General features: G+C 32.6%; 1 protein-coding gene across 4 annotated transcripts; it reads right to left on the reverse strand.

Moving 5' to 3' along the window:
• Positions 1 to 754: 754 nt before the first annotated feature.
• LOC111677608 (circadian locomoter output cycles protein kaput) lies at positions 755 to 14306 on the reverse strand. Of its 4 annotated transcripts, XM_046952950.1 has the most exons (9): positions 13959 to 14306; positions 5588 to 5736; positions 5341 to 5522; positions 5053 to 5272; positions 4626 to 4958; positions 3908 to 4542; positions 3092 to 3520; positions 2443 to 3016; positions 1881 to 2369 (listed from the first exon to the last, which is right to left on the reverse strand). In XM_046952950.1, exons 1-9 carry the CDS (start codon positions 13994 to 13996, stop codon positions 2029 to 2031), a joined length of 2901 nt encoding a protein of 966 aa, XP_046808906.1. In that variant the 5' UTR covers positions 13997 to 14306; the 3' UTR covers positions 1881 to 2028. The 4 variants fall into 4 exon arrangements, with proteins under 4 accessions (XP_046808905.1, XP_046808904.1, XP_046808907.1 ...); XM_046952949.1 differs by having other exon boundaries at positions 755 to 3016; positions 3917 to 4542; XM_046952948.1 differs by having other exon boundaries at positions 755 to 3016.
• Positions 14307 to 14787: the final 481 nt, after the last annotated feature.

Here is a 14787-nt window from a genome sequence, read left to right on the forward strand (position 1 = left end):
AATCGGCAGATACAACTCTCGCTGTATCAACCAGATACAACTCTCGCTGCATCAACTAGGAAAGCACACAGTCAAACTGTTACAAGAACAAAACAAACTAACGAAGATAGATTGAGTTTGATCCTTTCAGTTTATGGGTTAACATCAGAAGGTATATAGTATAGTGATGTAAAATTTATATTAAATTAAGTTTTAAATATAATAATAAACTTCTCAACTAAATATAGAAAAAGAAATTAACATGAATTATTAACAATATATTATATAATGTTTCTGAATGTTAAGGATGCTTTCGATAATATGTCTCTCATGAATGAAAAATTTCAAACTGTATTTTTTATAGTTACATGTGTCTTTCATTTTCATTTACGATGGGTTTATCGTTGGGTATTATTTTATTTTATTTGAGGTTTTTTTGTGTGTTTAAAATAAAATATATTCTACTTAATATCACCAGTATTGCAAATGGGCTTTGATTATATTTAAGTAAATACTAAATAAATTTAAATTACAATTAAATAAAAAAGAACTTAAATACAAAACCGTAAAAAGACATTTCTTTTACACTGAATACTTAAAAATAAATAACATTAAGAATATATTTGTTTATTAATTTACAAATCATTTAATTTACAATTTACACAGTTATTTTCTTACAAAATATAAAATTTGCACTAATGATTTATATTATAAGATATTTTTATATCTACATTGATTCTATTATACACACACACATATGTATGTACATATAGACTAAAATCTAGTTATTTATTTACATATGTGTTTAGAATTTGTCGGATTGTTCTATCTTAGACAATGCAAGTTTTGTGGCGAGATATACATATTAGAATATTTTTGATAGAATCCCACATTTAAACTTGATATAATTTGTTTTATTAAAAAATAAAAAATCATATATTAACATTTTTCCGAAATCCCTGATATCTGATAAGGAAATCGTCTGATATTAAATATTCTGATTAATTTTTTCAATATTTTAACGGATTCTTGTTCGAAATTTTAAGGAAAATTTATGTTTGAACTGAAAGTTATTTAAAATTGATTCTGAGGTCCATGTTTTGACTTGAAACTTGCTCCAAATTTAATCACGATTGCTGCACATTTAACATTTGTATTAACCATTATTAATACCAGCATGGCCGACCATGAAACCCGACACCAGTGATTATATAGAAAATGTGGATTGCAAACTAATAATTCTTACCCTAATTCCGAAATATTTTAACCAGTTCTTGACAAAAAAAAAAGATATTTTCTAAAGGAGGGTTATATGGTGGCAAGCATATATATGGGCCTTTCCTGTTTCATATTCAGAGTTTAATAGTATTTATGAGTGAATTTTGATCTCAATCCATTTCCAGAAGGGGGTTTAATATATGGGGGCTAATAAAGCCCGATCATTACGAAAATTGGCAGTATCATTTGACTTATATCAAAATAAGTTCGACCAATGTTTATAGAGATACTGAAACACTTAACATACAGTTTGCTTGCATCGAAAGAAGTGATAGTGCCAAATCATCAAATTATTTTGAACATTGTGATCAGCAGCGTGCGTACAAGGATTACATGGACTCACAAATGGACAGACAGGGAGACGGGCGGACAGACATACCTAAATCGATTCAGAAAGTGAATCTGAGCATTAAATACTTCAAAGGCAATTCGGTTATTGATTCCAAATTGAATAAAAATATTAATTTTTTATAAAAACTTTTCAGACAATCAACACTATCTTCAGAAATTGTCATACATACGTAAGCAGTACTTATTTAGATTACAATTTCTTACTGTTATCAGCGTAATCTTATTTTAGAAGTTCCTCGAACTTCACCTAATATTATTGACTACTTCCCGTATTATGTTGCGTGCTGTTTGTATTGAATAGATTTTGTGATTGCTCTTGCGTTATGGGATACGGTAATATAGAATCTAAATCTGATGGTAAGGAATTTGCAGTATTATTACTAGGATTTGTCCTTGTGGAAGTATTATTTGATGAATTATTTACATTAGTGTTATGTGTGGCAACGGTGAGATTTTGAAAATTATGCGGAGGAAAGAATGAAGGTGAACGTTGTTGTGGTTGAGCCACTGTAGACTGTGTTGACCCCGTGCCACCGGGCAGATGATGTGATGCATTGGTGTTTTGTAAAAGTTTTGTGTCTTCAGTTTGGCTCTCGGAACCGTCATCACTGATGCCCATGGGAAAATTAAGAGCTGGACTTGCTTCAGCTGCCATTTGCATGTAGGAAAGTAAAGAGTCTTCGCTATTGTTGGGTTGTGCACTAAAGGGGGTTGCTTGCAGGGGATTGGTATTGTTGACACTAGGATTATTAGTATTCGCGCTGTTGGTAACATTTTGATTTATTAAATGATTACTATTGTTGTTATTGATATTATTCAAAGGATTCATATTACTTTGTGAACCCTCCATACTATGTAAAGGCGAGAGATTAAGGAAAGCATCGAACTCTTCTTGGGCAAATTGATCTAAATCGGGCACTGGACGATTCATTAACAATTGCTCTGTTTGAGGCTGAACATGCTGTTCATGATGATTCACCTGCTGCGGTTGCATTAGAGATTGCTGTAACTGCTGCGCCGATTGCTGTTGTTGAGCATGATTTTGATGCATTTGTTGCTGCAGGTTATGCTGTTGTTGCATCATCATTTGCTGATCTTGTTGATTTTGCATTTCGCCCGCATTCATGGCGAAACCATACTGATTAAATTGCGGCTGCACGGTATTACCATTGTAATTATAGTTTCGAGTATTATTGCTCACCGTCACGGACGTGTTGTAATTGACCGGCATCATGGGCTGCAGTAGAGTGTAGCGTGCCAATAACAATTGTTCGGACACTATACGCAATTCGTCCTGCTGTTGCATGATTAATTTTTGCAATTCATCATGTTTACGTTGCAATTGTTCTTGTAATTGACTCTGGGTAGGAGTCATAATCACAGGTCCTGCCAGCATATCGGATTGATTCTTTAAGAGGCAAGAGGATGAAGATGAGAATGACCCTATACCTGTATCATTATCAGATGGTGAATAAAATCTTACCGGTAATGGCGAAATAACCGGAGCCACGGAAAACGGTGCTATCACTGGTTGCACTGGTATCGCAGTTAAATATTGAGGTGGTTCTAGAAAGGTGGGTGCCACAATTTGTGGATTGCGCAGTGGGAATGGAGGATGAGAAAATTGACATGAGTTATTTCCTGCCATAGCTGCCGTTGAGTGTTGTGGTAGCATTTGCAGCATTTTCTGTTGTCCCTGTTGACCAGTGCTTGTATTCACTTGCATGGACATTTGCTGTTGAGTTTGCTGATGGTGATGCGTTTGTTGATGCTGTTGTTGGTGGTTTAGTACTGGTGGAAGTTGATTGTGAGTTGACATTGGCATGGAATGTTGTTGGTGATGGTGGTGATGTTGATTTGCTGATGAGTTAACATTTTGTTGATGCACACTAGATGATAGTCTTTGGCGACCCTGCGTTAGGAAGAAACAATTTTAAGTAAAAATTCGTAACATCTTAATGTAATATCTTATTCATGTTATAAATATGAAATGTAATCAGCTACTTAGAACTTTAGGAAAAGGAATATGTTGCAATTCTGAATGTTTTGCTCTGGAAGGAAAAGCTTCATTGCTAAGATTATTTTGAGTGGTTACAGGGAATTTGTCAATAGAAGCCAACGATATTGGGCGCTAACTAACTAACTAACTAACTAACTAACTAACTAACTAACTAACTAACTAACTAACTAACTAACTAATTAACTAACTAACTAACTTACTCACTTACTTACTAACTAAGTAACTGTCAACTTTCTTATTCTTATTTATGTGTCAACAAAAACCATACATGCCACTTACCGAACTTACGTGTGTCATTAATGAATGCCTACTCGTACCGGAATCGGCCGACATTGATGTTGAATCCGATTCATTGCCTCTATAATGATACGGATAACGTTTTCTTTTGACATTTGGCGAAACACCAGTTGAACTAATATTACCATAACTGGAAGCTGGACGTGATGTCGATTTCAAAGGATTAATATGACTAGTCCCAGCCCCCGTCGGTGTTGATGCATTTGTCCATAAGGTATCCATGCTGGGCGATGTTTCATTGCTTATAATATCCCCTAGTAAACTAACATTATTACACAAGCCACTACTACTGTTGCCGGTCGTAAGAGTTGAAGTTGTGGCGGGTGTTGTTGCAGATGTTTCTACATGACAATTGGAAGATTCTAAATCACGTACAACCGAGGCAGGAGATTTGATCTTGTCAGCAGAAATTGTGTTTGTTAAGAGGCTTTGTTTGTCTTTTTTCTGATTCTTAAGCACATCAGCATAGTTGACAACTTTATGGGTACAGACAACATAATCGGGTTTGGCATTAAATTGATTGTAAGATATATAGAAATCGGTTTGTAGCCAAATCCATTGCTGGCCTTTAGTCAGAAAACGATAGTAACCTGATTTACCTTTACCAGACTGCATTACTGGAAAATTTTAGAAAGAAACATTATTTAATATTTCTCGAAAAAGTAAATTAAACTGTAGTTTCCTTCCAAAAAATACTTACAACCCTCGTGACAATTTACTATATCATCAATGTCATCGAAATGATAGTAATCATAACCTGAGGTACCCAAAACTTCAAATGGCATATAACCAATAATGGGTGGTGCTCTATGATCCAGAAATAAAAATTTCCATTCCATACTATGTTTAGAGGTGAATTCGTTGCGTGTAGGATCCGTTACCGTAATTTCACGTATCAACTGAGGCATTTGTAAACGTCCCGTACCCACGAATATCAATTTCTTATCAATCTCATTGGCTGCATTCATTTGTAAAATACGTGGTAACGCTGTTTGAGTATTTTGCATACTTCCTTCTACATTAGCATCATTTCCTAAAACATTCAGAGTTTAGAGAAAAATAGAGAATTAATATATTTTTTAATAACTATTAAAATCATAATCTCATATACTTTACGGAATACATACTAAAATAACCTACAAATTTAACTAATTCATATGTATTGCCACTACTACGATCATCAATTCCACCACGTTTCAGATGCACGAAGAATGTGATTTGGTTGCGTGAACTGATATCGGTTTGCATTGGTTCAATGACAGGTTTATGATTTAGAAAAACATTTAAGAGATTTTCATGATCCATTTCGTAAGCTAAATCGAAAATTGTTCTCTTCATGAGATCACACTGAAAAAATAATTAAAGAAGTATTTCAGTTTTCAAATATTTCTTTTACTTATTAAGCTCTTACTCACCGGTAAATATCCCAGTTGAGCTGTTATACTATCCGATGTATAAAATATGGGACCACGACTACCGAAAACTATAATAAAACCATCCAATGACTCCAGCATTAGTTGCGTAAACTCATCGTTGCTTAGAAATGAGGGTTTCCAGTCCTGCTGTATTTCAAAAACTTTTGAACGATCCGTTGCCTCTGTATATATAAAAAAATAAGCTTTTGTGTATATTTTATTAAATCGGTAAATTAAATATACCAACCATTGTGATGTTTTAGAAATGCTATTGTTGACTTGAGTACAGTTGATTTGTCCATTTTACGACTTGAGGTTGAAATTAATGCACTTAAGTCATTGACCAATGAATTGAATTGATCTCGACGTTTCTTCTCGCTAAGATTTCGCGATCTTCTAAAATTATAAAAGAAAAATTTATATGTAAATGTTAGAAATAGAGATATATAAAGCTAATGAAAAATTATAATGCCAACGTCCATTATATATTTATATATATTTTTGTTAGCATAAAACTAAGGGTTAATATGATCCTTTCCCTATAAGGGCTAGGGTCAGGGAATCCCCATCATTACGAGAACTGGCAGTATCATTTATACTTCTATAAAACAATGTTTTTCTGATTTTTACAACATTTAACATATGTAAGTATATATGAGCTCAAAAGACCTATTCAGAAGGTACGGTTGTATGGGAGCCAGGCAAAAGAATAGACCGACTTTAACCATTTTCAAAAGCTTCGTCCATGGGTCAAATGAAAAGAATGCTTCAAATTTCATAAAATTATGCGCACAACGTCAACATGGCCACACAGACGGTCGGACAAGCTAAATCGAATCAGAATTTAATTCTGAGCCGATTTCTATACTTTAAGATGGGTGTTATATATTTGGGTGTTACAAAAATCAGCACAAAAGCATAATACTACGGCAGTTCGACAAAGAGGCAATGCATCCTAAAAATTCAACGTCTTTTTGCTGACTTTTCGTAATCTATGGGATGAAAATTGGGTGACAATTGTGTTCTATAGTGGTGTAGGGTATAAAAATCTATTTCAATATGATTGAAATATTTGAATATATGGATGAATGTATGTATTTATGTCTTTATGTATGTCTAGCATACCATGTATGTTAAAATTAATGTCCCTAGGTTGAATATTTTAGAAAATTAAAAAACTACAATTTATGAGATAAAAAGTACTAAAAAGTTGTCTCTTAAAGGATCTTATTCAATAAGGACCGTGTATGTTTAATAATCGTGTGTTTTCAGTTCATATTAAAGAACATACATAGAGTATCATTTGAAGGAAGAAAAAGTACCAAAAGTGGAATAAAGTTTCCCCTTTTCGCTTAGAAGTATACTTTTTCGAGAATTAAGTTAAAGTTAAGATAATATACCAAAAACTTATTTTGTATGAGTAAATAAACTACTTTTTGAAATTTTATAAAAGTTGGCTCAATGAGTTTGAATAAAATTACATTTCCTGTTTTCCCCTTTTTGGTACTTTTTTATCCAGTGAAATAGCAAAAATTTTATTACAATAAATATTACAGAGTTAGTCCGTAATTTAATATGAATAATTCAATAAACCGAAAAAGTTTTATTAATGTGCTAAAAAAAGTACCATAAATACAGTTTTGTCCCTTTTACACCCAAAAAGGACTGAATTTTAAAAAAGTACGAAACAGGTGTCTCATTATTTTGAGAGATGTATCCAAAATATTAAGAAAAATTTGATTATGTTAATTAGTTTAAAAGTTATAAAGGGCTGAAAAAGGTACCAAAATCACCTTTGTTACACATTTTTACCCCTTAATTCAAAAAAGTACCCGAATTTCAAAAAAGTACCAGACACCCATCTGCTCATTTTAAAAGTAGATACAGGTGCATTAAAAATTTTTCTTGTATCACTAATATTATGTAAGATATTTAAGAAAACCTGTTTTACCCGTTTTTTCCCCTTTTTACCCGTAAATGTGCAAATTTCTAAAAATCCCTCCTTAGTGAATCTACATAACCAAAAACACATATACTGTCAAAATTTCATGATTATAGGTTCAGCCGTTTGGGCTGTGTGATGATGAATCAGTCAGTCAGTAACGCTACTCTTTTATATATATAGATAAAATTTATCGGTAAAATAGAACATGTTAATAGAAATGTTGCTAATTTAAAGCAATTTGAAATAGCATTAAGCTTTTCAATAAAAAGCTCTCCTGAAAAAAAAACAATTTAAACGTAACAGCTTTCTGAACTACTTTAGCAAGTTCTTGAACCACATTCACCCTTTTTTTAGTTGGCAACTCAAACAAATACTTCTTTATACTTAAGATTTATTCATTCAAAGTAAATAACTGATTGATTTCATTAAATTGTTAATATGCATTGTTACATTTTTTACACCTGAACCCTTACATCATTATTACAATTTGTTATATAAAAATAAGAAAATTCAAACAAAAAACATTAATTTCTAAATAAAACCACCCCTTCTATTAAAAAAAAAACTAAATTTAAACGTATGTTTATGAGTTTTATTAATACAGGGATTTATGAATTTCATTGTTTGCATAAAACATAAACATACATTTGAAGTATATGAAGCATAAGAATGTAGTATTAAGTCGGTACTAAATTTTTTGAAGGTACATTTTTCAATAGAATTGCAAAATACAGAATTTCAAATACTAAATCAATCTATGAATCTATCTATTCACTAGACATGTTTCGTTGTTTTTATTGCATAAATAACTGCTAATATTACTTAACAATACAACAAGTTTTTTCACGTTTTGTCCTTATTCTGCTCCCTCTTATTGTTTTCCTTAGACTGCATTATCCATTTCATTTAAAACATTATGAAATACAAGTATATGTATCGATTTAAATTATATAAAAATTCCTGGAAAAAATTTTCACAACTCTCAGCGAATGCATTTGACAGATTCCTCATTATGATGTGACCATTTTACAACGTAAAAATACTCAATTTTGTTTGAAAATAAAACAATAGAAATAACTTGCATATGGGAAAACAAACATAAATATATTCATAGAATGTTGCTGAATCTTCTATTATTTATAACTTCATCAAGCGTAATAAAACTCTGTTTTGATTTGATGTGAAGTTGTTCGACTGTCAAACGCCAGGAAAATGTATTTGAGATACTAAGCCTTAATGTAAGCAGTGAAGTGTACAAAAATAACTTGAAGTATAACTTTTCATATACAATAGAGTTTTCTAAAAGTTTTTATCAATTTCTCTCAAATTTTATATAATTTTGACTACATATAGTCTTGACTATAGATATAATCTTGACTATATATAGTCTGGACTATAGATATAGTCTCGACTATATCTATAGTCCTGACTATACATCAGTTTATAATCTAGACGAAAAAGCTGCCTATAGTCTTGATTATAGAGCTGTCTTCACTATAGAACAGCCTATAGTCTTGACTATAGAGCAGCCTATAGTCTTGACTATAGAAAAGTCTATAGTCTTCACTATAGAAAAGTCTATAGTCTTGACTATAGAAAAGTATATAGTATTGATTATAGAGCAGCCTCTAGTCTTGACTATAGAGCAGGCTATAGTCTTGACTATAGAAAAGTCTATTGTATTGACTATAGAGCAAGCAGCCTGTAGTCTTGACTATAGAGCAGCCTATAGTCTTGACTATTGAGCAGCCTTAAGTCTTTGCTATAGAGTAGCCTAAGTCTTGGCTATAGAGCAGCCTATAGAGCTGCCTATAGTCAAGGCTATAGAGCAGTTGACTATAGAGCAGTTTATAGCCTTGACTATAGAGCAGTCTATAGCCTTGACTATAGAGCAGTCTATAGTCTTAACTATAGAGCAGTCTATAGTCTTGACTATGGAAAAGTCTATAGTTTTGACTATAGAAAAGTCTATAGAGCAGCCTATAGTCAAGGCTATAGAGCAGCCTATAGTCAAGGCTATAGAGCAGTCTATAGCCTTGACTATAGAGCAGTCTATAGTCTTAACTATAGAGCAGTCAAGGCTATAGAGCAGCCTATAGTCAAGGCTATAGAGCAGTCTATAGTCTTAACTATAGAGCAGTCTATAGTCTTGACTATGGAAAAGTCTATAGTCTTGACTATAGAAAAGTCTATAGAGCAGCCTATAGTCAAGGCTATAGAGCAGCCTACAGTCAAGGCTATAGAGCAGTCTATAGCCTTGACTATAGAAAAGTCTATAGTCTTCACTATAGAAAAGTCTATAGTCTTGACTATAGAAAAGTCTATTGTATTGACTATAGAGCAAGCAACCTGTAGTCTTGACTATAGAGCAGCCTATAGTCTTGACTATTGAGCAGCCTTAAGTCTTTGCTATAGAGTAGCCTAAGTCTTGGCTATAGAGCAGCCTATAGTCTTGACTATAGAGCAGTCTATAGTCTTGGCTTTAGAGCTGCCTATAGTCTTGGCTATAGAGAAGTCTATATTCTTGACTATAAGTCTTGACTATAGAGCAGCCTCTAGTCTTGACTATAAAGCACCCTATAGACCCGTCTATAGTTTTAACAATAGACCAATTTGAGATTAATTTTTTACCACAACATTTTATGATTACAAAACAATGAAGAAATGATACAAAATATTACTGTCCAGGCAACTCTTTTTACATTTCATTAATAAAACAAGTAAAAATGTGTAATCGGGCGTGGCCCGAAAATGTAGATTACTTGTTAATAATAAGCATTAAATTTATTTTTTTTACCTTAATACCTAAATAATTTAAAATTTTGCTTAAAAAGGTATTTTGTAAATGAGTGGTTATATGAGGGGAAGGTTGAACATAGGCCCATACGTAAAGTCCATTTCATTTTCAGAAATGGACTTTATGTATGGGCTAGGGTTGAAAGAGGCCCGACCATTACGAAATGTATCATTTATACTTAAATCAAAATAAGTTTTGCCTACACAGACGGATGAACATAGCTAAGTCGACTCATAACGTGAGTCTAAAATTGTTATACATTAAGGTTTGTATAGGATCAGTACTTTAAGGTGTTAAAAACATCAGCACTCACTATAGTGGTGTAGGGTATAAATATGAAATTAAAAAGAAAACAAATCTCTATCATTTAATATATCTCAGCCGTTTATAGATTCGTAATGCCTCAAGTTACAAAAATCTAATTTGTAAATGATACGTTTAAAAATAAAATAAACCAAATCCATCTATAAATCACGTAAGATTTATTAGATCATAGAAAGAATCAATAACAATTTTAATTATGGTGTCAAAGAATTAATAAATGTAATGCAATCCAATTGTCGTGGATTAATATTAACACCACCACTTTTGTGGTAAACGGTTAAAGAGTGTATCACGAAATTAATATTAAAGAAAATATATGAAAAATATATGAATTTTCCAGGAAAAACTTTTATTACTAGACTCTTTGTTAGTAATCCAGAGGTCATGCAGTTGTCATTGAAAAGTATGTTTTATGTACAAGTCATTACAGGTCTTTGCTCGGTCATGTACATAATTCTCCAAAAAATAAGTTTTCAGCAATGACCAATTTTTTTTAACTTAGAATAAAACAGTTTTAAATAAAATTTTGTAAGATGGCCCTGTTATGTCTTTAGGTTATTATGGAAAGATCTTTTTACGATTTTCGTATCAGCAATTTATCATAATTATATTATTGTTAATAGATATTGATCATCAGGCTACTTTCCGAAAGGCACTTAAAAACCTTTAGTCCCACTATGGTTAATTATAAACGGATATTCATAATATTAGGTAAATAGATTTTACTTACTTATATCGAATTTTAGCGCTAAACTCGTATTTTCAAGTCAGTAATGGGCGTTTAAGTCATTTTTTGGAGGGGACCATATATGAGGGGTAGGGTCAATTATGGGTATAATTGGGGCCGTGATCACTATGTAAACCAGAACGTTGCAATTTAAACACATGTGAGATATTAGCCCGTACTATAGCCGAAATAGTCTTATGTGAGTTATCTGAAGTAAACAATAAGCATTTAACGGGAACTTTGAGTTTCTGAACTCAGACAGAATATCATGGAAATTTCAAATACCTAAACTTATTATGAAAATTTTAAAATATACATATATTCCAGGATCATATTGGATTAGAAGAAGATTAATTCACAAAAACCATAAAAAGGTTAACGTTTTCAAAGTTTTCCATCTGTATAAGGTTTTGTTTGGCATGGTAATTTACAAATATCGGTACCTATGTTTTTATATTTTCAATACATGTAAAATACAGTTTTGACAGTTATAAATGTATAATTTATGCTACAAGTGTGATCAAATTTTATACTTAGAAATTGCTCTATTAAGTATGACAGACATTTGTCAATAATTGATGATACTACCCCTAGTAGTTTTTCTTTAAAAAAATATGTTTAACACTACTTAATAAAAAACGTGACCAGACATGCCGCTTAAAGCGGGAATTTCCCGCTTTAAAGGTTAATAGTCATTTTCGTCCTTAATTATTATACATGGTTCTGCCAGTTCACGCACAAGCACAAGTTCTAATCGCTTCACATAGCAGTCCCATTGAGGAATGATAGGTATCATAAGTCAAGCTCAATCAAATCTGTACAAAAGAAAAGACACATAAGAGTCGATATCAGTGCATTTCTTAGCCTCTTAAAGTCGACTAACCACCGTACAGAGATGGATCTATTGTTTCGGCAACAGCTCCTAGAGACAACAAAATGGTTTTCCGAAGCACGAAGGCCACAAGGTCTCACACACTCAACCTTGAAGGAAAATCGCCTATAAATTAAAGAGATAGTTACAAAATCTTAATCAACTCCACCGCCACTTCAACCGTCACTCCATTCAAAATCTCCACAAATCAAACCCAGAATACCTCTCATCCATCAGATACAAGTATTCGTCGCACACCAACGCTTACCCAACTTTTGTATTATCAGTTCAAATTCAACAGACTTATTCTGCGATTTAAACTGATCCTGGAAACTTGGAGCGGTAACAGAAACTTATGTTACTGTGCATCAATCTTTCAACTATGTTTGATTTTAAACCACAACACATACGTGGATCCCGAAGGAACCTCCACCAACTGACCAGACTGGAAGTACCAGATTATTTGGTCAAGAATACGTTTGGTCATCACAAGTTTATAGTGATGACCAGACTTGGTACGAATGTCGGAGTTCTTAACGTGATCAACTGCCTTGACGGCCTTATTTCACGGTGGGATTTTTTATCCACTGGGTGAGACTTTATTTCAGTATTCACAGCAACCCACTGTGATAAGTTGAGAATACACTCAACCATGTGGAAAAACCGATAAATAAATCAATGAGAGGGCAGTGACCTTGCACCACGTCCATCCTTCCAATTCGCCACTCCATCCGTTCTTCATCCTCTCTTTAGAATACAAGTAGACGTCAGGAAACATCAGAAAACTTCACCTTGTATACCCAATCTCTTCATTATTAGCTCAAACCCAACATTTTATTAATCCACAGTCATGCTGTGTAATTCGTACCGCTCCAGCATCTAGGAACTATAACATAAATGTATTACGAAAATCATATTCAACGTGTATCAGTCTTTTAACCAAGCAACCCGCATCCCGCGATTTGGATTTTAACCACAGCCACTACGTGGATCCCGAAGGAACCTCAAACAACTGACCAGCTAAGACATAGTCATGCTCTGTAATTCGTACCGCTCCAGCATCTACGAACTATAACTAAAATGTATCATGAAAATAAAATTCAAATCGTATCAGTCTTTTAACCAAGCAACCCTCTTCCCGCGATTTGGATTTTAAGCACAGCCACTACTTGGATCCTGAACAAAACCTCAACCAACCGACCAGCCAAGACATAGTCCTGCGGGAAACTGGCCACCCGTAGTACCAGATGTGGTGCTCTGGTTCGACCTCTTTTCAATTTATGCAAGGACTAGGCCAAGCAGTAAATTATTAACACCAATTTATAGACCCGGAAGGCCACAGGTATTGGTAGCACCTATCTACCCCTGAATTGCAATACACCATGATGTGACGCTCATCAAGTACTTATGCCTGGAGGGGCGGCTGACTTGGTACTTAAAAAAAACTTAATTTTCTGTAAGTACTTATTTAAGTGCTTATTTGTTAGAGAGCGTGCTGCGAACTTGCCTCAAATATTATCGCCGGGTTAAAATACAATATAGTAAAAGTTGGTCCGCCCGAAGTACTATATTATCTGGTGCTGTAGTTCGACCACATGTCAAATCATTCCCAGTAAAGGCCCAAAAGATATTTGACCATCACAAGTTTATAGTCCTGGCAGACTTGGTACATGAAAAACTTAATTAGGTAAGTACTTATTTAAGATCTTATTTATAAGAGAGTGTGCTTAGATTATCCAATATTATCGCTGGGTTAAAATAATGAGTTGTAATGTAGTAAATGGGAAGAGAAAATATTTTAGTTGTCAAATACAAATATATGACTAATTAAAACTCGTATAAGTTACTTAACACTCTTAGTTAGAAATTATGTAAAATATTTTTATAGTTATTTTGCATTGAATAATAGTTTTGATTACAAAAGAAAATAATATATAAAATTCCACCCACTTACCTTTTAGTGTCATCTCTATCGTCATTTTCATCCTCCATTTTATCAAAAATATTTGTTTTATTAAAATCCAATTTGCAGCAAAATTCCAATTACCAGCTGTTGCTTTAAGTATTTTATTTAGATTATGATTTAATTTTATTTGTTACAAAACACTTAATTTCTATTTTTCTTTAATTTTTTTTAATTATTTCATGTATTTTTTTAATGAAATTTAATTTTATATATTTTTTTTCTTTTTAGGTTATGTTGACTTTGAAAAATGTTTCCAAATCACAAATCCCAAACATCATGATTTTATTTATTTTTTTTTAATTCTTAGTTAGTAATTGTTAACAATTGTTGATTAAATAATAACTGGAAATTTATAAAACACTATTTAATATTTATAGCACAATATTTAAATTTATAATTTTTTTTTAAATTTTATTGATTTTTCTTCTTAGTTATTATATATATTCTTATTATCCGTTTCAAATAGAATTTTAGCAAACGCGTCTGTATGCAACAAGTGTAAAAAGGATTCTAATAAAGGATTCTATAATTTCAATATGATTCATCTAGTTGCCACTACTACACGCACAAATATTAATATTGTTATTTTGTTTCTGTATAAAAAGTATTGCATACTTAACAGGTATACAATAGTAAACATTTATCTATGTATGTGTTCATACAGCTTGTGTATGTAAGTTTCCGTTTCCTTTTATCCTGTCTTGCCACGTTTGTGCAAATTATGCATTATTTGCCTCAACTGCGCACACTCACCTCCCATTTGCTCCTACAACAACAAATTACCCGAAACAATGACCCCATAGGAAATCTTTCAATC

The sequence above is a fragment of the Lucilia cuprina genome, chromosome 5 (genome assembly GCF_022045245.1).
Source record: "Lucilia cuprina isolate Lc7/37 chromosome 5, ASM2204524v1, whole genome shotgun sequence".
In the NCBI taxonomy this organism is placed as follows: domain Eukaryota; kingdom Metazoa; phylum Arthropoda; class Insecta; order Diptera; family Calliphoridae; genus Lucilia; species Lucilia cuprina.